The sequence below is a fragment of the Amblyraja radiata genome, unplaced genomic scaffold, assembly GCF_010909765.2.
Source record: "Amblyraja radiata isolate CabotCenter1 unplaced genomic scaffold, sAmbRad1.1.pri scaffold_653_ctg1, whole genome shotgun sequence".
In the NCBI taxonomy this organism is placed as follows: domain Eukaryota; kingdom Metazoa; phylum Chordata; class Chondrichthyes; order Rajiformes; family Rajidae; genus Amblyraja; species Amblyraja radiata.
In genome coordinates, this window is record NW_022630681.1 from 15,706 (window position 1) to 43,297 (window position 27,592).

Below are 27,592 nucleotides of genomic sequence, written 5' to 3' on the forward strand. Positions count from 1 at the left end.
ATTGTGCAGTGTACAATACAGAGTCAACGAAATGCAGTTAGCATCTCCCTAGAAGAGCGACATAGGGGGAAGGTGGGACTAGCATAGATGTGGCATGTTTGTGAGCATGGGCAGATTGGGCCGAAGGGCCTGTTTCCCCATATATATATATACACAAAATGCTGGAGCAACTCAGCGGGTCAGGCAGCATCTCTGGCGAAAGGGAACAGGTGAATTTGGGGTGAAACCCCTTCTCCAGACCTGTTTCTATGCTGTGTGACTTTGTGATGCTACAAGTCACCACACCAACAGAAGCATTCGAGGAAACCCCTGTCACATAAAAAGATATCGAAACACACTGAAAATACACAGTTTCTTCTCAAAATAGCCGGTGACTCATTGACGCTGCTTTGTCGACCGTGAGATGCTGTTGGCACCTCCCATTGTTCATTGGTTGGCAGATTATGTGTGTGGGAGGAGTTGTGGTTTGGAGCGAGTGGGGATTGGCGACACAGTCACAGAGGCATTGTCACCGTTCACAGGCGACGCTGCACAGAGAGCGTGGAGAGAGGACAACTCTGCCATGGCACCTCAATCCAAGCCACCTTCCCCACTGCTTGGTAAGTTAGTGGCAATGTTTGTTTGTGTGTTGTTGCAGACAATCCAGCTGAATACAAGTGCAATAGGTAGAGCAAAGGGGGAGATATACAGAGTGCTCAGTGCAGTTCCCAGCCAGTACCAGAGGCAAGGTCCACAGATGCTGGAGTTAGACACAAAAACGCTGGAGTGAGTGAGTGACTCAGCGGGACAGGCAGCATCTCTGCAGATGGGGAAAAAAATAACAAGAGGTGATGTTTCGGGTCGAGACCGTTCTTCAGACTGAGAGGCAGGGGAGAGGGATATGGAGGGGTTAAGGTGGGAAAATGATAGATCAAAGGAGACGAGGATAAGGGAATGTAGTAGGAAGGAACTGCAGGTGCTGGTTTAAACCGAAGATGGACACAAAGTGCTGGAGGAACTCGGGGGGACAGGCAGCTTCTCTGGAGAGAAGGAATGGGTGATGTTTCGGGTCGAGACTTCTTCAGACTGGGTTGTAAGATGCCCAAGCGAAGTATATGGTGCTGGATGCACAGGCTGGCTGCTAAGCCCATCCCTCTCTCCCTCCCTCTGTCTCTCCCTCCCTCACCCTCTCCCTCTCTCCCTCTCCCTCTCCCTCTCCCCCCCCTCTTCCTCCCTCCCTCTCCCTCCCTCCCCCTTCTCTCTCTCCCTCTCTGCCTCTTTCTCTCCCTCTGTCCCTCTGTCCCTCTGTCCCTGCCTCCTTCGCTCTCTCCCTCCCTCCCTCCTTCGTACTCTCTCTCTGTCCCTCTCCCCCCCCCCCATCCCCCTCCCTCTCCATCTCTGCTTTGCAACCTGCTTGCCCTTGTGAATAGCTGAGCTGCCCCCACCGTGTTTATGGAGTAGAAGTCTGTCTCCGCGTTGGAAGGAACTGCAGACGGACACAAAGCGCTGGAGTAACTCGGCGGTACAGGAGAAAAAAAGAATAGGTGATGTTTTGGGTCGGGACGGTTCTGCCCACGTCAGTCCTGACCAGAAACATCGCTGCTGTCCATGCTGTACAGAGATGCTGCCTGAGCCACTGAGTTACTTCAGGGCTTTGTGTCTGTGTGTCTCAGCTTGGCCCGGCGGCGGGGAGGTGGAGGGGGGGGGGGGGGGGGGGGGAAGGAGCGAGAGAGAGAGATGGTGCCACCATCCCGGGGAACAGGTCACAGAGCACAGACTGCGTCCATGAGGTGTAGCCAGGGGCGGTGCGGGTACTGAGCAGACCCAGTCACCGAGAGCTCATCGGCAGCTCCGACAGAGTGCTGGTAGCGAGAGATCAAGGAGAGACTGCTCCCTTCATGGCCGTCTACACTGAACTACATACACACAGCTACAGCCGCATCGCTTTTGTCTTTTTGCCCTATCATCCTTTGTTTATCTTACGTGTGTACACACACACACACACACACACGTAAAACAAACAAAGAATGATATATTTTGGGGAGCAGGTGGTAGCGCGAAGATGGGAGGTTGTATAGTGTTGAGAGCGGATTGTAGAGTGGGATATATGTGTGTGTGTGTGTGTGTGTGTGTGTGTGTGCAAGTGTGTATATATATGTGTGTGTGCGTGTGTATGTATGTGTGTGTGCGCGTGCAAGTGGTGTGTGTGTGTATATATATAGATATAATAATAATAATAATAATAATAAATTTTATTTATGGGCGCCTTTCAAGAGTCTCAAGGACACCTTACAAAAATTTAGCAAGTAGAGGAAAAACATGTAAGGGGAATGAAATAAATAGTAGAGACATGACTAGTACACAAATTAAAGACAGAATTCAATTCAAAACACAATATGAGGCAATTCATGCACAGATGAAAAGGGAGGGGGACTTGGGGCTAAGGATAGGCAGAGGTGAAGAGATGGGTCTTGAGGCGGGACTGGAAGATGGTGAGGGACACGGAATTGCGGATCAGTTGGGGGAGGGAGTTCCAGAGCCTGGGAGCTGCCCTGGAGAAGGCTCTGTCCCCAAAACTGCGGAGGTTGGACTTGTGGATGGAGAGGAGACCGGCTGATGTGGATCTGAGGGACCATGAGGGTTGGTAGGGGGAGAGGAGGTCAGTGAGATTTGGGGGGGGGGGGGGGGGGGCAGATGGTGGAGGGCTTTGTAGATGAGGATCAGGATTTTGTAGGTGATCCGGTGGGAGATGGGAAGCCAGTGAAGTTGTTTGAGGACTGGAGTGATGTGATGCCAGGATTTGGTGTGGGTGATGAGTCGGGCGGCTGCGTTCTGGACCAGTTGGAGTCGGTTGATGTAGGTGGAGCTGATGCCAAGGAGAAGTGAGTTGCAATAGTCCAGTCGGGAGGAGATGAAGGCATGGATGAGTCTTTCAGCAGCGGGAGGTGTGAGAGAGGGTCTGAGTTTGGCGATGTTGCGGAGATGAAAGAAGGAGATATAGATATATATATATAGATATAGATATGGATATTTATATATATATATATATATATTAATAGATATATGTATTTAGCCTTACACACACATGTGTATATTTATGTACTGAACTTTTAATTTATTATGAAGAGAGACATAAAAAGCTGGAGTAACTCAGTGGGCCAGTCAACATCTCTGGAGAGAAGGAATGGTGACGTTTCGTGTCGAGACCCTTCTTGAGTTTATTATACTGTTTACATTGTTCTATGTTTCCATATTGTGTTGTGCTGCTGCAAGTCAGAATGTCATTGTTCTGTCTGGGACACATGATAATAAAACACTCTGGACTTGAAGACGGAGTCAGGCTGTGCAAGACTGGGGATGAAAGTGACTGGGCTAAGGAAGGAAGGGAAACGAGAGTCTATATATTTGTGTTGCCTCTAACGTGAATCTCAGTCTGAAGAAGGGTCTCGACCCAAAACGTCACCCATTCCTTTTGCCCAGAGATGCTGCCCGTCCCGCTGAGTTACTCCAGCATTTTGTATCTATCTATCTTCGGTGTAAACCAGCATCTGCAGTTGCTTCCGACACACGGATGGTTTTGCGAGTCTGATTGTGACTGTGTTTGCCATTGCGGGTGCTTTCTGACTCACTTCTGCTTGGGTGAAGTTGCCAGGGTAGAGGGGGGACTTCCTCAGGAACTGGTGGTGGCAGGGCAACTAGCAGAGAGCTTGTGCCTGGGGTTTCCAAAGTGTCGGCAGAAATCAGTCACATAAGCTGCGGGGAAATCGAGTTCCCAGGGGAGGTGTCTCACGCCTCATTCAGAGTCATAGGAAAACCTATGTACACCATGGAAACAGGCCCTTCAGCCCAACTTGCCCACACCGGCCAGCATGTCCCATCTACACTAGTCCCACTTGCTTGCGCTTGGTCCATATACCTCCAAACCTGTCCTATCCATGTACCTGTCTCTTAAACGTTGGGATAGTCCCAGCCTCAACTACCTCCTCTGGCAGCTTGTTCCATACACCCACCACCCTTTGTGTGAAAAAGTTACCCCTCAGATTCCTATCAAATCTTTTCCCCTTCACCTTGAACCTGTCCTCGATTCCCCTACTCTGGGCAAGAGACTCTGTGCATCTAACTCGACCCGAAACGTCATCCATTCCTTTTCTCCCGAGATGCTGCCTGTCCCGCTGAGTCTCTCCAGCATTTTGTGTCTATCTTTGGTGTAAACCAGCATCTGCAGTTCCTTCCTCCCCACTCCCTGAGCTTGAAGACTGTCAGAAATGTCGCCTGTCCCTTCTCTCCTGAGCCGCTGGGTTATTCCAGCTCTTTGTGTCTATCTTCAGCGAGCGCTGGGCCCTGATAGCGATTAGCTGTTCTGGGAAAGCATCAGGAAGACGGTGAATGGGGCAGGAAGGGGAGTGCAGCAGCAGTTCGGTTTGATATGGGAGCGCTGGGCAGAGAGGGGAATCTTACACGTTCCCACCGCGGCAACAAAAGGCAGCTTTGTTCTGCATCGCTGGCAGCCGATAGCTAGCCTGTCCCACTGACTCAACGCCTCCTCTCCCTCAGCCCCGGGTCTCTGCTCGGCGATCACTTCTGCCTTGGCAGGGCAGAGCACAGCACAGAAAGCATCTCGCTGTATTCCGGTACACGTCAAGAATCCAGAATGTTTTATTGTCAAATGGTCCCAGACAGAACAATAACAATCTTACTTGCAGCAGCACAACACAATATGTAAACATAATGTACTATAAACGGGTCTGAAGTAGGGTTTCTGATTATTACCAACCACTTTCTGTTATTTGCACTATCAGTTTATTTATTCATGTGTGTATATATTTATATCATGGTATATGGACACATTTATCTGTTTTGTAGTAAATGCCTACTATTTTCTGTGTGCTTAAGCAAAGCAAGAATTTCATTGTCCTATACAGGGACACATGACAATAAACTCACTTGAACTTGGACTTGAACTTGAACTTCAAATTGTCCAGCATCTGTAGTTCCTTCTTAAACACCGTAAACAATATAATGAACAAGAAAAGTTCAGCGTGTGTGTGTGCATATATATACACACATACTCGTCGTGTGTGTATGTGTATGTGTATATATATATATATATATAGATGGATGGGTGGATAGATAGATAGAGATAGAGATAGAGATATATATAGGGATAGAGATATATCTGTGTGTATAAATATATAGGTAAGAAAGAACTGCAGATGTTGGTTTAAATCGAAGGTAGACACAAAATGCTGGAGTAATTCAGCGGGTGAGGCAGCATCTCTGGAGAGAAGGAATAGGTGACGATCATAGCTTATTGGAGCTTGTAGTGTGTAATAGCCTGAGGGCTGTAGGGAAGTAGCTGCCCCTGAACCTGGTCGTTACAGTTTCAGGCTCCTGTACCTTCTTCAGTTTAGTTTATTGTCACGTGTATCGAGGTACAGTGAAAAGCTTTAGTTGCGTGCTATCCAGTCAGCGGAAAGACAATACATGATTACAATCAAGCCATTTACAGTGTATAGATACATGATATGGGGAGAAGGCAGGAATGGGGTACTGATTGAGGATGATCAGCCATGATCACAGTGAATGGCGGTGTTGGCTCGAAGAGCCGAATGGCCTACTCCTGCACCTATTGTCTATAATGAGGGAATAATCTTTAGTACAAGGTAAAGCCAGCAAAGATAGTCCGAGGGTCACCAAGAGGTAGATAGTAGTTCAGCACTGCCCTCTGGTTGTGGTAGGATGGTTCAGTCGCCTGATAACAGCTGGGAAGAAACTGTCCCTGAATCTGGAGGTGTGCGTTTTCACACTTCTGTGTCTTCCGCTTGATGGGAGAGGGGGATGATTACAATCGAGCCATTTACAGTGTATAGATATGTGATAAGGGAAGATAGGCACAAAATGCTGGGGTAACTCAGCGGGACAGGCAGCATCTCTGGAGAGAAGGAATGGGTGACGTTTCAGGTGGAGACCCTTCCTCAGACTTGATAAGGGAATAGCGTTTGGTGCAAGGTGAAGCCAGCAAAAGGCCGATGGGTAGCAGGGGTGAAATGAGCGTGTGGCAATGATAATCATAAACCGGGCAACTAAACTCAGCCACACCGACCAAGATGCACCATCCCTTCCTTTTTGTTGAGCGATACAGAGTTTGGAGATCACTTCACCAGCACTCACCCCATGCTGAGACCTTCATTAGAATTCTGCTGCCACACTCACTTGCTGCCCGTTGCCATGGCAACAGTTTCCAGGCACTTTGTCTGACACTTTATAGAGTCAGTCAGCTCTGAAACAGGCCCTTCGGCCCACAGCTTACAACCCAGCGCTATGAATATCTCTAATTTCCCCCTTCCCTGACCCTCAGTCTGAGGAAGGGTCTCGACCCGAAATGCCACCCATTCCTTCTCTCCACAGATGCTGCCTGTCCCGCTGAGTTACTCCGGCTTTTTGTGTCTATCTTTGGTATTATTATCGACCTCTCTAACTTCAAGTAACCCTTGCTTTCCCTCTCTCTCCATCCCTCCCCATACTAGTTCTCCAACCAGTCTGACTGTCCTCCTGATTAAATTTTACTTTGCATCCCTTGTTGTCACCTTCCCTTCAGCTAACAATGATCTATTCTACATTTTCCTTGAGCTTTGTCCCCTTTGATCTCTCGTTTTCACACCTTACCCTTCCATATCTCTCTTGTGTTTCCCTCTCCCCTGACTGAAGTCAGTCTGAAGTTAGATCAGGACCCTTCTCTCAGTTGGTGATAGGATGGTTCAGTTGCCTGATAACAGCTGGGTAAAAACTGTCCCTGAATCTGGAGGTGTGCGTTTTCACACTTCTGTACCTCTTGCCTGATGGGAGAGGGGAGAAGAGGGAGTGACCGGGGTGGGGAGGGGGTGACTGGGGTGAGACTGGCCACTGCTCACCCAGCCTGCGACATTGAGGAACACTGGAGATCCTCTAGACCAGGGTGGGGAACCTTTTCATGTTGGAATGCCGCATAAAGTTAGCTGTAATCTAACAAGGCCGCATTCAAGATACTTCAATTAGATATAGTTCAAAATGTAAAAATCTAACTACTATGTACTAACTTCAAGAAAATGAAAACATTTTGTTCATTCTAAAGTTAACTAACCTTTTAATGACTTTGATGTGACTGCATTTAGTGGGAAAGCATTTGAATATTTGGTTGCAACATGGAGGTACGCATTTTTCAGCTGATCTTCTAGATGGGTATCCGTCATTTGTGACCTTAATAATGCCCCTGTCCCACTTAGGAAACCTGAACGGAAACCTCTGGAGACTTTGCGCCCCACCCAAGGTTTCCGTGTGGTTCCCGGAGGTTTTTGTCAGTCTCCCTACCTGCCTCCACTACCTGCAACCATCTGCAACCTCCGGGAACCGCACGGAAACCTTGGGTGGGGCGCAAAGTCTCCAGAGGTTTCCGTTCAGGTTTCCTAAGTGGGACAGGGGCATAAGGGTGTCTTGATTTGGGTTAGGTAAGAGAATGTAGATTGGCAGCTATAAGTGGGTGAAAAGCAAGAAAGCATTTTCCGTGCATGTTGCCGAAGACGTGGGTTGCATTTTTGCATTTTTCCGTATTTCAATCGCATCTTTCTTAGTGACAAATAAGGACTTTAAAATGTCATCTTCTGAGAGCTCAATCAATTTCATCTGTGGTTCTTTAGGAGCCTTGGAGACATCAACTAGGTGAGGTTGAAATGCTAATTTGAGTGTGATGTCATGATTCTCAAAGTCAGTGAACCTTTCATTGTATTCTTTAATTAATAAATCTATAACAGCTGCGTATTCTTCAAATGATTCGCATGAATCCTCCTGCTCATCGATGACCTTCGCTAACTGGGGAATATGTTCATGCGAAATTTCATCTTGACGAAGAAGAGTTTTGAAAAACGATAGCTTTTTTTTGAATTTTTTGCCACATATCTTAGTTTTACCTTGCAAAGAAACATTCAAGTCATTTTGCTTTGATATCACACAGAAATGCAATATTTCTATAGAAATCTTCTTTCAATCAAGCAGGACACATCCCACCCTGCCAACCACCTTTTCACTCTGCTACCCTCTGGGAGGCGATACAGGTCTCTGTAGACTAAAATATAGTTTCTACCCATGTGTGATAAAAGAACTTAACTCTAACAGAGAACACTGGGGGAAGCACAATATAATTCGGGGTGCAAGATAATGCAAGATAATACGCAATATTATTTTTAAATGTTTTAAATCCCTATTTATTATTTTCTTTACTGATCTTGTGTATATGTGAGTCAATGGCTGTTGTGTTTTGTTCTTTTTAAATTTTTTATCCTGTGTCGTTTATGTACACACCGAAGGAGTTGCAATGGAATTTTGTTGCACAGTTGTTTGTGCAATGATAATAAACGTATTCTATTCTATTCCAATAATTCACATTGCTGATTCTGTATCTTCATGAAATTTAACTATCTGTTCTCGCAAAGATAAAAAATGTGCTAACGCCTGTCCCTGCTGCGATAGCCAGCACACGTTACAATGATACGACAAGTCCACCCTGAATGCCTCATCGTCCAACTTTAGCAACTTGCGAAACTGATGATGCCGTGTTGCATTTGCACGTATATACTTTAAAATACATAACGTTGCAAAGTGTCACTTAAAAGAGTAGATTTAGCACAGAGATTGTTCTGGTGTAAGATACAATGAAATGAGAGCATCTGGATCTGATAACACTTTTTTTTATCTGTGCAATAAACCCTTCACGTTTTCCTGTCATGAAAGGTGCACCATCTGTACATACACTCACTAGTCGGGGAGGATTATTTCGTTGAATTTTCTTTTACTCTTTAGTACTTTAAATACATTCATTTTAAGATTAAAATAAAATTAATAAAAGACGAACAGAAACATATTAATAAAAATAAAAGGATTTGTTCTACAAAATTTGGATTCATTCAAAAGGCCGCACTTAATGGCCTAGGAGGCCGCATGCAGCATCCCCACCTCTGGTCTAGACTGTCCCTCAGAAGGAAGGACAAAGAGCTCAGCGTCTCAGGCAGCATCTCTGGAGAGAAGGGATAGGCGACGTTTCGGACAGTCTGAAGGAGGGTCTTCAAGCTCAGAGAGCGGGGAGGAAGGAACAGCAGAGGTTTGACACAAAATGCTGGAGTAACTCAGCTGGGCAGGCAGCATCTCCAGAGAACGTGGATAGGTGATTTTTTTTAGTCGGGACTGAAGTCTGAAGAATAGACAATAGGTGCAGGGAAAGGCCATTCGGCCCTTCAATCTAGCACCGCCATTCAATGTTATCAAGGCTGATCATCCACAATCAGTACCCCGTTCCTGCCTTCTCCCCTGACTGCGCTATCTTTAAGAGCCACATCTAGCTCTCTCTTTAAAGTATCCAGAGAATCGGCCTCCACCGCCCTATGAGGCAGAGAATTCCACAGACTCACAACTCTCTGTGTGAAAAAGTTGTCTCAATACCCAAGACGTCATCCATTCCTTATCTCCGGAGACGCTGCCTGTCCCGCTGAGTTACTCCGGCATTTTGTGCCTATCTTCAGAACACACATCAGCCTGTGACCTGCTTTGAAAGCAAGCCCTTGACTCCTTGTTGCTGGTGAGGTGGTGCTCACTGGTGGTCCAAAGGTGGGTGATTTGCACCGTTCATGGCATCGAGCTGTTCGTGTCTCTCTGTGTGAAGTGTTACTCGCCAAGTCCCGCTGTGTGTATCCATTAGTGCATTGTCTGCAGAATCACTACAGCACTATCGTGATGGGCCGGGCAAGTGGACTGAGGAAGCCAGGGTTAATGGAGTTTCATGCAGATTAATGTGAGGAATTGCATTCAATAGGAAGTCAAACCAGGGCAGGGCCTTCACAGTGAATGGTTGAGCCCTTGGCAGTGTAGAGCAGAGGGATCCAAGCTCTATCAGGGGAGGGGAGGGGGGGGGGGGGGGGGCATGGGTAACATGCCTGTCTGCTTCAAAGGGATCTTGGTTTGGGGGCCTCTAAAATTGAGGGGCCTGCTTGATCTTGGTTTGGGGGCCTCTAACATTGAAATAGGCCTGGGCCTCAGTTCATCTATGACAGGGCCTGGAGGAATCTCTGTCTCTGCCCCTCTGTCTCTGCCCCCTCTCTCTCTATCTCTGCCCTCTCTCCCTCTGCCCTCTCTCTCTACCCTCTCTCTCTACCCCCCTCTCTAGACGCGCCTGTGAGTTTGGGGCTATGCGTGTGGATAGGGCAGGGATGAGGTAAAAGGAGCGAATGAATAATATTAATATAATATCAAGAGGGGTGGTTAATGTGTGTGTGGGGGGTGGTTAGTATGTGTGTGACGCCGCAGAACCCCCCCCCCCCCCCCCCCGCAACCGCGCGTTGAGGGGACGGGACCCAACGGGTCCCACTTGGTCTAGTAGTTCCTGGAAAGTGGATCACAGGTGGATCGGGTGTGTTGTTGAGCAGAGGGGTCGAGGAGTTCAAGTACATATTGTAGGAAGGAACTGCAGATGCTGGTTAAAACCGCAGATAGACACAAAATACTGGAGTAACTCAGTGGGACAGGCAGCATCTCTGGAGAGAAAGAATGGATGATGTTTCGGGTCGAGACCCTTCTTCAGACATAGTTCCCTGAAAATGGTACTTTTAGAATTTTGTTGGTGCCAGAAATGTGGCGACTCTGCGTACTTTGTGTATTGTGCGCAAAAACATTGCATCGGGTTCCAGACGCCCACATGAGGGTTGCCAACTTTCTCACTCCCAAATAATGGACAAACGGTCAAAATAAGCATAAAATTCCCGAGGGCAATTTGTTTACTGACTCGGCCGCCTCACGCAAAGCCCAGCCGGCAGGTCAGCTGAGGAGTTTTGGCCCGGGCCGCGCGATGTCGCGAGCAAAGTCCAGTACCTCATCCAACTCATGAACCGATGATCGGCCATGAGAAAGAGGGGTGGTGGTGTCGGCTGTAAGCCAAGGTCCGAAGGTCGGACAGCTGGCCGGGCTGCCAACCGACGGGGCCACGGGCGAGGCGCTGCTGCTGCTGCTGCACTCCATGGGCTGCACTACGTCGGGACGGGGAAGCGGGGTTGGACTCTGCGCTCCCACCCGAAAGTCCCCTCGACCCGAGTAGTAGCGGTCAAATACGGGACAGGGGCGGTCCCGTACGGGACAAACCAATTTAGCCCAATATACGGGATGTCCCGGCTAATACGGGACAGTTGGCAATCCCACCCACCACCCTCTGTATAAATAAACCTGCCTTGCACATCTCTTTTAACTTTTGCCATTCTAACCTTAAAGCTACGCTCGCTAGTCTTTTTTGTCCAGAGATGCTGCCTGATCTGCTGAGTTACTCCAGCATTTTGTGTCTATCCTTGGTATAAACCAGCATCTGCAGTTCCCTATATCCTGTATCTGTGCAGTGCGGACGGCTCGAATGTAATCGTGTGTTGTCTTTCCGTTGACTGGGTAGCACACAACAAAAGCTTTTCGCTGTACCTCAGTACACGTGACAATAAACTAAACTCAAACTCGAGTCTTTGACAGTTCCACCGTGGGAAAATGTTTCTGACTGTCTATCCTGCCGGTACTTCTCATATTATGGCAATAATTATGAATGGAATTGAATATTGTATAATCACTGACATTCGGTTCCTCTTTTGACCTTGTGTGGAGCACAAGGCTTCCATCAACGTCCTGGAAGTGGTTTGGGCGTCTGACCAGGGGATGATAGAGTCGCTCGGGATTTATCGCTATTTGTTAATACAAATCTCACGTTATTATTTACGGTATCACAGCGGCACGATGGCGCAGCGGTGTGGAGACGGTCTTCATCAGTCTAAAGAAGGCTCCCGACCCAAAACGCCGACTGTCCATTTCCCTCCACAGATGCCGCCTGACTTAAGGCAGCACGGTGGCGCAGCGGTAGAGTTGCTGCTTTATTCCCCAGTCCCACTTAGAAAACCTGAACGGAAACCTCTGGAGACTTTGCGCCCCACCCAAGGTTTCCGTGCGGTTCCCGGAGGTTGCAGGTGGTTGCCGGAGGTTGTAGGTAGTGGAAGCAGGTAGGGAGACTGACAAAAACCTCCGGGAACCGCACGGAAACCTTGGGTGGGGCGCAAAGTCTCCAGAGGTTTCCGTTCAGGTTTCCTAAGTGGGACAGGGGCATTACAGTGCCAGAGACCCGGGTTCGATCCGAACTAGGGGCGCTGCCTTTACATTCTCCCCGTGACCTGCGTGGGTTTTCTCCGGGTGCTCCGGTTTCCTCCCACACTCCAAAGACATACAGGTTTGTAGGTTAATTGGCTTGGTCTTTGGTGTAATTGTAAATTGTCCCTAGTGTGTGTAGATTTAGTGTTAGTGTGCGGGGATCGCTGTTCGGCGCGGACTCGGTGGGACGAAGGGCCTGTATCCACGCTGTATCTCTAAACTAAACTAAACTACCAGGAAGTAGACAGACTGCCGCTAGTTCCCTGGCCATTTGATGATGGTACCACAAACAGTTATCGTTATATTATTATGGAGGGTCAGGCAACATGTTTTGTGGTCAGTCTACAAGATGGGGTACAAATAATAGTACGAGACCCCATTGAAACAGACCTGTACGATCTTAGACCCTAAAGCATATAACCAACATTCAATAAGGCCATATAAACAGCTTTAGTATATAGTTTAATTTTAGTATATGGTGGAGTAGACTTGATGGGCCAAATGGCCTAATTCTGCTCCTAGTACTTAAAAAAAAAATCGAAATCTTTTTAATTTAGTTTTCAGGACATAACAATGTGCAAAGTTGTCTATTTGTTACAGACAGACTGTACGAAAAGAATAAATTAAAAACAACTTATGCTAACATATTAAGACAACAACAATAAAAGAAAAACGAGATACCAAAAATAATCCCTCCCCAGTCAGTGCCAGTGAGCATATGCAAATATCAGCCTGTCACAACAATAATCCACGATAAATGAATGGGTAGACTGTTAAACTGTTAAACTGTGCTTGATGATCTGCTCCTGGTACTTATGAACATGAATGCTTTGTCCAGGGACATCTGACTTTTTTGCATTAGTGTTGGAGTTAATAATCTCTTATTAATTTATTTGTTTATGATATGTTATCGATGAGTATTGTGTTTGGAAGCCTGTTATGCTATAGGAATGCAAGTAAGAATGTCAGCGTTCTATTGTCAGTACATGTGAGGATTTGTTATGAAGAAGGGCCTCGACCCGAAATGCTGCCTATTTCCTTCGCTCCATAGATGCGGCCTCACCTGCTGAGTTTCTCCAGCATTTTTGACTACCTTCATATGATCTGTCATTTTCACACCTTACCCTTCCATATCTCTGTGTCTCCCTCTTCCCTGACTCCCAGTCTGAAGAAGGGTCTCGACCCGAAACGTCGCCCATTCCTTCCCTCCAGAGATGCTGCCTGTCCCGCTGAGTTACTCCAGCATTTTGTGTCTATCTTTGAGGATTAAACACATTTCACTCTCAGTCAGTGAGGGTTTGCTGAGCAAAGAGTGTGGTGGGCAAACAGATTCTTCCAACTGAGAGTCACACCAGTATCTTAGTTTAGTTTAGAGATACAGCGTGGAAACATGCCCTTCGGCCCACTGAGTCTGCACCGACTAGCGATCCCCGCACACTAACAAACACTATATGTGTGTATATATTTATATAATGGTATATGGACACACTGATCTGTTCTGTATTCATGCCTACTATGTTCTGTGTGCTGAAGCAAAGCAAGAATTTCAATGTCTTATCAGGGACACATGACAATAAACTCACGTGAACCTGAACTTGAACCTGTACGTCTTTGGAGTGCGGGAGGAAACCGGAGATCCTGGAGAAATCCCACACAGGTCACGGGGAGGAGAATGTACAAACTCAGTACAAACAGCACCCATAGTCGGGATCGAACCCGGGTCTCTGGCGCTGTAAGCGATGTAAGGTAGCAACTCTACCGCTGTGCCACCGTGCCGCCCCTGTGTGCGGGGAATGTGGGAAATGTGTGTGAAATCTCCGTGTGATTTCCCAGTCAGACGTATGTTTCTGGGAAACATTCTGTTTGGAGAAATGGGAGCAGCTTGTGAAAAATAACACCAACGACATTCTTCTGCCAGGTTTCACTGAAGCTCAATCCCTCGTCTATTATATTTGTGGATCCTCAAAGTGCCGACTTAACTCTGACTGGGCGCTCTGTTGTGCCTGGTGAATTTACAACTTACTGTAGGCGGAAAAATTGTTTAATAATTAAACCCTAACCGCAGACAGGACCTCGTGGAAATTTTGCTCAGTCGCCAAGGTGACCTTCAACCAGGGAGCTGAACTGGATGAGGCTGTTCCCAACACATACATACAACATAGAACAGTACAGTATGAATACAGGCCCTTCAGCCCACAATGTTTGTGCCGTACATGATGCCAAGTTAAACGGATAGTTTAAGAAAGAACTGCATGAGCTGGAAAAATCGAAGGTAGACAAAAATGCTGGAGAAGCTCAGCGGGTGAGGCAGCATCTATGAAGACATAGAAACATAGAAAATAGGTGCAGGTGTAGGCCATTCGGCCCTTCGAGCCTGCACCGTCATTCAATATGATCATGGCTGATCATCCAACTCAGTATCCTGTATCTGCGTTCTCTCCATACCTCCATCCCTTTAGCCACAAGGGCCACATCTAACTCCCTCTTAAATATGGCTGTCTATAACTCCCTCTTAAATCAGTCTGAAGAAGGGTCTCGACCCGAAACGTCACCTATTCCATCGCTCCATAGATGCTGCCTCACCCGCTGAGTTTCTCCAGCATTTTTGTCTACCAAATTAAACTAATCTCCTTTGCCTGCATTGCCTCACTACGACTTAGAATATAGAACATTGAACAGTACAGCACAGGAACAGGCCCTTCGGCCCACAATATCTGTGCTAAACATGATGCCAAGACCAACTCTTATCTGCCTGCACATGGTCCGTATCCCTCCATTCCCTGTATATCCATGTCCCTACCCAAAGGTCTTTCAACTGGCTGCCTCCACCACCACCCCTGGCAGAATGTTCCAGGCACTTAGTCATACAGGATGGAAACAGGCCCTTCGGCCCAACTTGCCCACACCAACCAACATGTCCCATCTACACTAGTCTGCATTTGGCCCATATCCCGCTAAACCTGTCTTATCCATGTACCTGTCCAAATGTTGTGATAGTCCCAGCCTCTACTACCTCCTCTGGCAGCTCGTTCCATACACCCACCACCCTTTCTGTGAGAAGGTTACCCCTCGTGTTCCTATTAAATCTTCCCCCCTCACCTTAAACCCATGTCCTCTGATTCTCGATTCCCCTACTCTGACCAAGAGACTCTGTGCATTACCTGATCTATTCCTCCAATTATTTTGTACACTATAAGATCACCCCTCATTCTCCTGCGCTCCAGGGAATAGGGTTCTCTGCCTGCTCAACTAAACTAAGTCTGTTCCTCCAGCAGTTTGTTTTTCTGCTCAAGGTTCCTGCTTCTGCATTCTTTTTCGTGATTTAGTTTAGAGATACAGCGCAGAAACAGGCCATTCGGCCCACCAAATCTGCACCGACCAGCGATCCCCGCACACTAACACTATCCTACACGCACTAGGGACAATTTACTCAAACACCAAGCCAATTAACCTACAAACTTGCACGTCTTTGGAGTGTGGGAGGAAACCGAAGATCCCGGAGAAAACCCACGCAAGTCACAGAGAGAACGTGCAAACTCCGTCCAGACAGATCACGGGGAGAACGTGCAAACTCCGTACAGACTGCACCTGTAGTCAGGATGGAACCCAGGTCTCCGGCGCTGCAAGCGCTGTAAGGCAGCTACTCTACCGCTGCGCCACCGTGATACTAGTTCTGCCGGTGCATGTTATGTCTCACTTGTTTAACACTAATCAACTCCTGCAATTTACTGTAGCCTGGACATTATTGCAACTGTTGAATAATTAACCATAACCTCATGTAATATCTCATTCAAGACGGATATTCTCCAAGGTGACCTTAAATCACTAGCTGCGCCAGATCCTAATCTAGATTTATAATGTTTGCAGACATAGGCAGCGCCAGAATTATTCCTATTCCACTGAATTTTAAGGCTTCATTAACTACCTTGTTAATCTAATTCTCAGTAGCTTGTGTGCAAATCCACGTCTTAGACTGATGAGTGATTTGGGCTGGGAGATTGCAGAGAATTACGTAACCCAGAATCTGTAACGATTAGCACTCTGGATTCCCAATCCAGCGATTCAAATGAATGCGGACATAAGTTTAGTTTTTAGTTTAGAGATACAGCGCGGAAACCAAGCCCTTCGGCCCACTGAGTCCGCACTGACCAACGATCACCGCACACTAACACTATCCTACATCAGGGACAATTTTTACATTCATACCAAGCCAATCAACCTACAAACCTGTTTACGAAGGAACTGCAGATGCTTGAAAATCGAAGGTACACAAAAATGCTGGAGAAACTCAGCGGGTGCAGCAGCATCTATGGAGCGAAGGAAATAGGCAACGTTTCGGGCCGAAACCCTTCTTCAGACTGACCTACAAACCTGTACGTCTTTGGAGTGTGGGAGGAATCCTAAGTTCTTGGATAAAACCCACACAAGGTCACATGGAGATTGTACAAACTCCGTACAGACGGCACCCGTAGTCAGGATCGAACCCGGGGCTCTGGCGCTGAGCGGCAGCAACTCTACCGCTGCGGCTCTAGGAGATGTGTAGGGGCAAGTTATTTTATATAGAGGGTGACAAGTAAACTATAGACAGAGGTTGAGTAGGCTCCGACTATTCCTTGCAGTGCAGGGGGATGAGGGGTGATCTTCTTGAGGTGCATCAGATTATTACAGGAATAGATCGAGCAGGCATACAGAGTCTCTTGCCCAGAGTAGGGGAATCGAGAACCAGAGGACATAGGTTTAAGGTGAGAGGGGAAAGATTTAATTGGAACATGAGCACCAGAGACCCGGGTTCGATCCTGATTATGGGCGCTGTATGTACGGAGTTTGTACGTTCTTGCCGTGACCTGCATGGGTTTACTCCGGGTGCTCCGGTTTCCTCCCACACTCCAAAGGCATTCAGGTTTGTATGCGAATCGGCTTGGTAAAATTGTAAATTGTCCCTGGTGTGTGTGGGATAGCGTTAGTGTGCGGGGATCGCTGGTTGGTGTGCACTCGGTGGGCCGAAGGGCCTGTTTCCACGCTGTATCGCTAAACAAAACTAAACACACCAAGGAAAGAAATATTATCTGTAAAAGCGGAACTAGACAGGGGAACATAGTTTAAATAGAAGTTGGATTAGTCAGTGTAAAATCGAGTTGTGAGATAAGGGAGAATTTGGCCAAGTACATCGAACATTTCCTGGAAGTGACTGCCTCTGGCTTCTTGAGGCGAGGTTGCTGATGAGTCACCTCCATTGTTCTGTGTTGTATAGTACGACTGCAATCTCCGCTGGCACAATGGGCAGGGGGAAACGGACCACCCGTTTGTAACGCATGGGCGGCACACTACAATCTAGCCTCTGCCACCATGCCCACCTCACCCGCCATTGGCATTGAACCCCCCCTGTGGCTCACTGCCAGTTCTGGTGGCAGGGGTTACGGGGAGAAGGGGGTTAGGGGGCAGAGATAGATCAGCCATGATTGAATGGCGGAGTAGACTTGATGGGCCGAATGGCCTAATTCTACTATTCCTTATGACTGTCCGAATGCCTGTTCCTCTGTCGTTCAGTTTACTTTAGTTTAGGGATACGATGCGGAAACAGGCCCATCCAGTCCGCACCAACCAGCGATCCCCGCACACTAACACTACCCTACACACGCCAGGGACAATTTACATTTACATCAAGCCAATTAACCTGCAAACCCGTACGTCTTTGGAGAGTGGGAGAAAGCCGCAAAATCTCGGAGAAAACCCACACAGTTCACGGGGAGAACGTGCAAACTCCGTACAGACAGCGCCCGTAGTCGGGATCGAACCCTGGTCTCTGGCGGCGTGAGGCAGCAACTCTACCGCTGCGCCACCATGCCGTATTGAGTAGGATTTGATCCTGACCTTGGGTGCTGTCTGTGTGGAGTTTGCACGATCTCCATGTTAAATCTTTCCCCCCTCACCTTAAACCTATGTCCCTTGGTTCTCGATTCCCCTACTCTGGGTCTAAGACTGTTCATTTACCCTAGCTATTCCTCCTATGATCTAATACACGTCTATAAGATCATCCCTCATCCTTCTGCACTCCAGCGAATAAAGTCCTAGCCTGCTTAACCTCTCCCTATAGCTCAGGCCCTCGAGTCCTGGCAACATCCTCATGCATCAATATCAACTTTTCTGCACCCTTTCCAGTTTAACAACATCCTTCTTATAACAGGGTGAACATTTCAGATTTATTCCAGTTCAGTTTAGTTTATTGTCACGTGTACCGAGGTACAGTGAAAAGCTTTTGTTGCGTGCCATCCAGTCAGCGGAAAGACAATACATGATTACAATCGAGCCATTTACAGTGTATAGATTCATGAGAAGGGAATAACGTTTAGTGCAAGGTAAAGCCAGCAAAGTCTGATCAAAGATAGTCCGAGGGTCACCAATGAGGTAGATAGTAGTTCAGCACTGCTCTCTGGTTGTGGTAGGATGATTCAGTTGCCTGATAACAGCTGGGAAGAAACTGTCCCTGAATCTGGAGGTGTGCGTTTTCACACTTCTGTACCTCTTGCCTGATGGGAGAGGGGAGAAGAGGGAGTGGCCGGGGTGGGACTGGTCCTTGATGATGCTGCTGGCCTTGCCGAGGCAGCGTGAGGTGTAGATGGAGTTGATGGAAGGGAGGTTGGTTTGTGTGACGGTCTGGTCTGCGTCCACAATTCTCTGCAATTTCTTGCGGTCTTGGATGGAGCTGTTCCCAAACCGTGCTGTGATGCACCCGGATAAAATGCTTTCTCCGGCGCATCTGTAGAAGTTGGTGAGAGTGGTGCGGGACGAGCCCTCTGAGGAAGTAGAGGCGCTGGTGTGGGCAGACTGCAGGCATGTGTGGGATTGTGAGTGTGACATCACCACCTCCAGCTGATCAGAGGGGGGAGAATGTTCGTGTGGGTTCCATTGTCACTGCAAGCCAGGTGTAAGTGCTGACCAGTTTTGTCTCTCGGCCCAGCCACAAACTCCGTGATAGGCACGGCGTGACCGAGATCTCTCTGTGAACTCATCTTCCCGTAACCTGTGTCTACACCTCATGTCCCTCCGCCATTCAATCATGGCTGATCTACCTCTCCCTCCGAACCCCATTCTCCTGCCTTCTCCCCGTAACCCCTGACACCCGTACTGATCAAGAATCTATCTATCTCTGCCTTAAAAACATCCACTGACTGTCACAGAATGCTGGAGTAACTCAGCGGGACAGGCAGCACCTCTGGAGAGAAGGAATGGGCGATGTTTCGGGTCGAGACCCTTCTTGGGGTGACAAAACTGCTAGAAGATGGGGGAGGGAGCTGCTATGCAGTGGTCTCCCTCCGTCTCAGGGTCTATGAGCCACTGCCTCACAGCACCAGAGACCCGGCTTCCATCCTGACCTCCGGTGCTGTCTGTGTGGAGTTTGCACGCTCTCCCTGAGAACGGCGTGGGTTTCCTCCGGGTGCTTCGGTTTCCTCCCACGTCCCAAAGACGTGTGGGTTTGTAGGTTAATCGGCCCTCTGTAAATTGCCCCTAGTGGATCAGAAAGTGGGATAACATAGACTCAGTGGGCCGAAGGGCCTGTTTACATGCTGTTTCTCCAAAACCAATGAAGTAGACAAGGCCATATGATCCGCCTCTGCTCTTCCACACAACAATAAATACTTGACCTAGTTCTATTTTTTAAATCCCGTTCGGTCAATGCTGAGTGTGGTAAGGAAGGCATATGATATGCTTGCCCTCATTGGTCAGGCGCATTGAGTATAAGAGGCAGGAAGTCACAATGCAGCTTTACAAGACTTTGCTCAGCCCGCATTTGGAGTAGAGCATGCTGTTCTGGTCACCCCAATACAGGATGGATGCAGAGTCTTCCCCTCAGAGCTGTGTATGATGTCTTGTCCTTTCCATAAGAGGCTCCTTGCTGCCCTGGCTTCGAAGCACAAGTTTGTGGAGCCTCTGGTGAGAGGGTGCAGAGGAGGTTTACCAGAATGATGCCTGGATTTGATATCATATATCATGATACGACAGAATCAAGGGATATGGGGAAAAAGCAGGTCCATGGTGTATAGAGTGATACAGTGTGTAAACAGGCCCTTCGACCCAACTCACCCACATGTCCCAGCTACCCTAGTCCCACTTGCCCGCGTTTGGTCCATATCCCTCCAAACCTGTCCTATCCATGTACCTGTCTAGCTGTTTCTTAAACGATGGGATAGTCCCAGCCTCAATTACCTCCTCTGGCAGCTTGTTCCATACACCCACCATCCTTCGTGTGAATAAGTTACCCCTCCGATTCCTATTAAATCTTTTCCCCTTCACCTTAAACCTATGTCCTCTCTGCTCCTCGATTTCCCTACTCTGGGTAAAAGCCTCTGTGCATCTACCCGATCTATTCCTCTCATGATTTTGTACACCTCTATCAGACCTCCCCTCATCCTCCTGCACTCCATGGAATAGACCCAGCCTCCTCAACCTCTCCATATAGCTCACACCCTCTAGTCCTGGCAACATCCTTGGAAATATTTTTTGAACCCTGCTATGGTATCATGTTTGACCATCCATGCCCTCCAGAGATGATGCCTGACCCATTGAGTTCCGCCAGCACTCAGCATTGGGATTCTAACCCCTGAGTGTTTCAGTCAGACAGCATAGACACGGGTCCTTTGCTCCTATCTCTAAAGGCCATCTCTGTACACTAATCCCATTTATCAGCACGTTGTCCATTGCCTTTCTGTGCTTTCCGTTTCAAGGGCGTTCTGCTCAAGGTTCCAGCATCTGCAGTCTCCTATATCAACACCACAGGCCAAGTTCATTGTCATCTGTAAATGTGTGGTTAGGTTCAGGGACATAGGGTCTCAAGGGTGGCGCAGCGGTAGAGTTGCTGCCTTACAGCGCCAGAGACCCGGATTTGATCTTGACTGCTGTCTGTGCGGAGTTTGCACGTTCTCCCTGTGACCTGCGCGGGTTTTCTCCAGGTTCTCCGGTTTCTTCCCACATCCCAAAGATTAATTTGGCTTTGGTAAAAATTGGAAGTTGTCCGCAGTGTGCAGGACAGTGCTGGTGTGCGGGGCGATCGCTGGTCAGCATGGATGGTGGGCCGAAGGGCCTGTTTCCACGCTGTACCTCTCAACTCTAAAGTCTGTGGTAATGTGGCGCACATCTATAATCAGCTGTGGCCCAGACTGGGCTAAAGCCCGTTTATCCCCTTACGCCTCGCTGCGCCTGCGCCTGCACTTAGCAGCATGGTGCGCTGACAACAACCTGGCCCTTAACTCCAAGAAGACCAAGGAGCTCATTGTAGACTTCAGGAAGTCCAGGGGCAGCACGCACACCCCCATCCACATTAACGGGACGGAGGTGGAACGTGTTTCCAGCTTCAGGTTCTTGGGAGTCAACATCTCCGATGACCTCTCTTGGACCCACAATACCTCAACTCTGATCAAGAAGGCTCACCGGCGTCTCTTCTTCCTGAGGAGACTGAAGAAGGTCCATCTGTCTCCTCAGATCCTGGTGAACTTCTACCGCTGCACCATCGAGAGCATCCTTACCAACTGCATCACAGTATGGTATGGCAACTGCTCTGTCTCCGACCGGAAGGCATTGCAGAGGGTGGTGAAAATTGCCCAACGCATCACCGGTTCCTCTCTCCCCTCCATTGAGTCTGTCCAAAGCAAGCGTTGTCTGCGGAGGGCGCTCAGCATCGCCAAGGACTGCTCTCACCCCAACCATGGACTGTTTACCCTCCTACCATCCGGGAGGTGCTACAGGTCTCTCCGTTGCCGAACCAGCAGGTCCAGGAACAGCTTCTTCCCGGCAGCTGTCACTCTACTCAACAACGTACCTCGGTGACTGCCAATCACCCCCCCCCCCCCCCCCGGACACTTATTATTATTTATTCAAATCATTTGCTATGTCGCTCTTCCAGGGAGATGCTAAATGCATTTCGTTGTCTCTGTACTGTACACTGACAATGACAATTAAAATTGAATCTGAATCTGAATTAGCGGGACACAGATCCCTGCGGACGTCTGCTTTCTGCTGATAGAGGTTCTCGCTCACACTGCTGCCAGGCTCTGTGGATTGATAACACAAGAGGCCTCTCTCTGGCCTCTATCTGAAGGCTGCAGCCTCCAACCCCCCCCCCCCCCCCCCCCCCCACCCCACTCCTGCTTTGGCCCCAGGACACCAGGCACACGTCAATCCCCAGCTCCTATCTGTCCCAAACAAGCGTGGCGATCCAATGGAAAGGAAGCAGCCTTCCTCATCAGGAAAACCCTTCGTTCAAATCCCAAGTTCAACATTTCAAGGGCCGTTGGTTCGATCTGTGATCAGATGGATTTAAAGTAATCTTCTCTATGTGAATGGACATAGTTGGGGAGGAGGTAAAGTATGGGATGTTATAGACAATAGACAATAGGTGCAGGAGTAGGCCATTCGGCCCTTCGAGCCAGCACCGCCATTCAATGTGATCATGGCTGATCATCCCCAATCAGTACCCCGTTCCTGCCTTCTCCCCATATCCCCTGACTCCGCTATTTTTAAGAGCCCTATCTAGCTCTCTCTTGAAAGCATCCAGAGAACCTGCCTCCACCACTCTCTGAGGCAGAGAATTCCACAGACTCGCCACTCTCTGTGAGAAAAATTGTTTCCTCGTCTCCGTTCTAAATGGCCTACCCCTTATTCTTAAACTGTGGCCCCTGGTTCTGGACTCTCCCAACATCGGGAACATGTTTCCTGCCTCTAGTGTGTCCAAACCCTTAACAATCTTATATGTTTCAACGAGATATCCTCTCATCCTTCTAAACTCCAGAGTGTACAAGCCCAGCTGCTCCATTCTCTCAGCATATGACAGTCCCGCCATCCCGGGAATTAACCTTGTAATGCTGGTTCATCACTCATCATTGATCTTATAGAGGTGCATAAAATCATGAGAGGAATAGATTGGGTAGATGCACAGAGTCTCTTGTCCAGAGTAGGTGAATCGAGGACCAGAGGACATAGGTTTAAGGTGAAGGGGAAACAATTTAATGGGAATCTGAGGGGTAACTTTTTCCACACAAAGGGTGGTGGGTGTATGGAACGAGCTGCCAGAGGAGGTAGTTGAGGCTGGGACTAGCCCAAGGTTTATAGAACAGTTAATGCCCGTCCCACTTAGGAAACCTGAACGGAAACCTCTGGAGACTTTGCGCCCCGCCCAAGGTTTCCGTGCGGTTCCCGGAGGTTGCAGGTGGTTGCCGGAGGTTGCAGGTAGTGGAAGCAGGTAGGGAGACTGACAAAAACCTCCGGGAACCGCACGGAAGCCTTGGGTGGGGCGCAAAGTCTCCAGAGGTTTCCGTTCAGGTTTCCTAAGTGGGACAGGGGCATTAGACAGGTACATGGATAGGACAGGTTTGGAGGGATAGGGGCCAAACGCAGGCAGGTGGGACTAGTGTAGCTGGGACATGTTGGTCGCTGGGACCTGTTCCAAAGCTGTCGGACTATGATTCTATTATCACAGAGTAACAGACACAGAGTTATGTATAGCAGGATACAGTGCACAGTAAACTCAAGCTACTTTTTGAAATTGAGCTAGGTTTTTATTTTTGCACTACACTTTTTTAAATTGAAAGTCTTTTTGTTGTTTATTATGGATTGTTTTAGTTTAGTTTACAAATGTAGCGTGGAAACAAGCTCTTTGACTCAACTAGTCGACGTTGACCATTAACTACCCGTTCACACTAGTTCTATCCTGCACTGTAGGAACAATTCACAGAAGCCAATTAACTTACAAAACCTGAAGGTACACAAAAATGCTGGAGAAACTCAGCGGGTGCAGCAGCATCTATGGAGCGAAGGAAATAGGATCTCCTTCGTTCCATAGATGCTGCTGCACCCGCTGAGTTTCTCCAGCATTTTTGTGTACCTTCGATTTTCCAGCATCTGCAGTTCCTTCTGAAACACTTAACCTACAAACCTGTGCGTCTTCGGAGTGTGGGAGGGAACCGGAGCACCCGGAGGAAACCCACGCGGTCCCAGGGAGAACGTACGAACTTTACTGGACTTTAGTGGAATTTATCTTGCACAAAACATTATTTCCTTTATCCTGTATTTCAGTGTATCTGTGCCGTAAGATATACAGCTCACTTATAATCATGTATTGTCTTTTCGCTGACTGAATAGCCCACAACAAAAAGCTTCTCACTGTATCTCTGTACATATGACAATAAACGGCACTAAAACTATCCTACGCACTAGGGACAATGTACAAATTTTACAGAAGCCAATTAACCCGTAAACCTGTACGTCTTAGGAGTGTGGGAGGACAATAGACAATAGGTGCAGGAGTAGGCCATTCGGCCCTTCGAGCCAGCACCGCCATTCAATGTGATCATGGCTGATCATCCCCAATCAGTACCTCGTTCCTGCCTTCTCCCCATATCCCCTGACTCCGCTATCTTGAAGAGCCCTATCTAGCTCTCTCTTGCAAGTATCCAGAGAACCGGCCTCTGAGGCAGAGAATTCCACAGACTCGCAACTCTCTGACTGATGAAGACTGTTCCCCCACTGTACACCAGCACCATCCTACACACACTAGTGACATTTTACAGAAGCCAATTAACCTACAAACCTGGACGTCTTTGGAGTGTGGGAGGAAACCGGAGCACCCGGTGAAAACCCACGCAGGTCACGGGGAGAACGTACAAAATCCGTACAGACAGCGCCCGTGGTCAGGATCGAACCCGGGTCTCTGGCGCTGTAAGGCAGCAACTCTACCGCTGCACCACTTATCGGTTGAGCTGCTGCAAGTCAGAATTTTATTGTGTAAGAAGGAACTGCAGATGCTGGTTTAAACCAAAGATAGATGCAAAAAGCTGGAGTAACTCAGCGGGATAGGCAGCATCTCTGGAGAGAAGGAATGGGTGACGTTTCGGGTCGAGACCCTTCTTCAGAATTTCATTGTTCCGTTTCGGGACATATGACAATAAAACGCGTTTGACTGCTGAGAGTAACACAAGAGGAGAATACGGAGGAAACAACCTCCAAGGATTATTAGGGCGGTGACTGCTTTCTTGCGACTGAAAGTTTATTGTAACGATAAGGCAGACAAATAAAGGGAAGTCATTGTCCCTAGCACTTCCTTATTCAATGGACTTGTCCACAAACCAGCCGGCAATGTTATATATAGTTGTGTGATTCTGAGCAAGTTCCTTTGGGAAACCCACCTGCCCTTCTTAGAGTCATAGAGTCATCGTTCAGTGTTTAGTTTTATTTAGTGTGGAGACACAGTGCAGAAACAGGCCCACCGAGTCTGCACTGACCAGCTGGGACTATCGCAACATTTAAGAAACATTGACAGGCACATGGATAGGACAGGTTTAGAGGGTACACAAAAATGCTGGAGAAACTCAGCGGGTGCAGCAGCATCTATGGAGCGAAGGAAATAGGCAACGTTTCGGCCCGAAACGTTGCCTATTTCCTTCGCTCCATAGATGCTGCTGCACCCGCTGAATTTCTCCAGCATTTTTGTGTACCTTCGATTTTCCAGCATTTGCAGTTCCTTATTAAACAGGTTTAGAGGGATATGGGCCACACGCGGGCAGGTGGGAAAAGTGTAGATGGGACACGTTGGTCGATGTGGGCAAGTTGGGCCGAAGGGCCTGTTTCTACACTGCATGAGTCTATAACTCTATGATCTGCAAAGTGCGGGCCCAGCTGATGTTGTTACAAAAAGAGCTTTGATCCAGTTACTTTGGCCTGGTCGCTGATTATTCTTTAATCCGTTTGGGTGAGAGTTAACACAATTATTCCCCCTGCTCACTGTGTGACGAAGGGTCTCGTCCTGAAATGTCACCCATTCCTTCTCTCCAGAGATGCTGCCTGGTCCGCTGAGTTAGACAATAGTAAATAGACAATAGGTGCAGGAGTAGTAGGCCATTTGGCCCTTCAAGCCAGCGCCGCCATTCAATTGATCATGGCCGATCATCCCCAATCAGTACCCCGTTCCTGCCTTCTCCCCATATCCCCTGACTCCGCTATTTTTAAGAGCCCTATCTAGCTCTCTCTTGAAAGCATCCAGAGAACCTGCCTCCACTGCCCTCTCAGGCAGAGAATTCCACAGACTCACTACTCTCTGTGAGAAAAAGTGTTTCCTCGTCTCCGTTCTAAATGGCTTTCCTCTTATTCTTAAACTGTGGCCCCTGGTTCTGGACTCCCCAAAAATTGGGAACATGTTTCCTGCCTCTAGCGTGTCCAAACCCTTAACAATCTTATGTGTTTAAGAAGGAACTGCAGATGCTGGAAAATCGAAGGTAGACAAAAATGCTGGAGAAACTCAGTGGGTGCAGCATCATCTATGGAGCGAAGGAATGGAGCAGCAGCATCCTTCGCTCCATAGATGCTGCTGCACCCGCTGAGTTTCTCCAGCATTTTTGTGTACCTTAACAATCTTATATGTTTCAATGAGATATCCTCTCATCCTTCTAAACTCCAGAGTATGCAAGCCCAGCTGTTCAATTCTCTCAGCACATGACAGTCCCGCCATCCCGGGAATTAACCTTGTAAACCTACGCTACACTCAAATTATGGGACCAAAACTGCACACAATACTCCAGGTGTGGTCTCACTAGGGCTCTGTACAACTGCAGTAGGACCTCTTTGCTCCTATATTTGGTTCCTCTTGTTACTCCAGCACTTTGTGTCTGTTTTCACTGTGTGAAGAAGTCCGGTGGTGGGGGTGAGCTACAACCTTGCATGGCTGCAGGTCGGATTGTGTCTGTGCAAAGTGTAGCCAAGTGCTTGTTGGGGTTAGCTAAATGCCAGTGAAGTTTTCACACTTCACCTCGTTTCTGCAGATGTAATTTTGAACCACACGCCCTGCAGCAAACCCAGAATGAAGCAGGCTCTCACATCATACAACCTTATCTGATTGCCAGCATTTTCAGCATTCATTCCATTTGCCTGTAAGCTCACCACTGCCTTTCTGACATGGCATGCTAAGGTACGCTGCAAAGCTAGATCGCATGGGAAATTAATGCCCCTGTCCCACTTAGGAAACCTGAACGGAAACCTCTGGAGACTTTGCGCCCCACCCAAGGTTTCCGTGCGGTTCCCGGAGGTTGCAGGTGGTTGCCGGAGGTTGCAGGTAGTGGAAGCAGGTAGGGAGACTGACAACCGCACGGAAATCTTGGGTGTGGGGTGCAAAGTCTCCAGAGGTTTCCGTTCAGGTTTCCTAAGTGGGACAGGGGCAGAGAGCGAGTTGGCTGGATAGAGAATTAGCTTCCTGGAAGGAAACAGAGCGTGAAGGTGAAGGTCACAGATTGCTGGGTCAGACATCATCCCTGGTTTGTACGTTCTCCCCGTGACCACGTGTGGGTTTTCTCCGGGTGCTCCACTCTCCGATCACCCTCCAAAGATGTGTGAGTTTGTAGGTTAGGCGGCTTCGGTAAAATTGTAAACTGTCCATGGTGCT

The 27,592-nt window shown here is 48.2% G+C and overlaps 1 protein-coding gene across 1 annotated transcript in view; it reads left to right on the forward strand.

Annotated features, from left to right (window-relative positions):
• The first annotated feature begins 476 nt into the window (after positions 1-476).
• LOC116970218 (adhesion G protein-coupled receptor E3-like) overlaps positions 477-27,592 on the forward strand; it is a 53,691-nt gene continuing 26,575 nt past the window's right edge. Inside the window, exon 1 of the mRNA XM_033016909.1 lies at positions 477-599. Coding sequence (XP_032872800.1) covers positions 563-599 — 37 coding nt within the window. The 5' untranslated portion in view covers positions 477-562. The remainder of the gene's footprint in view (positions 600-27,592) is intronic.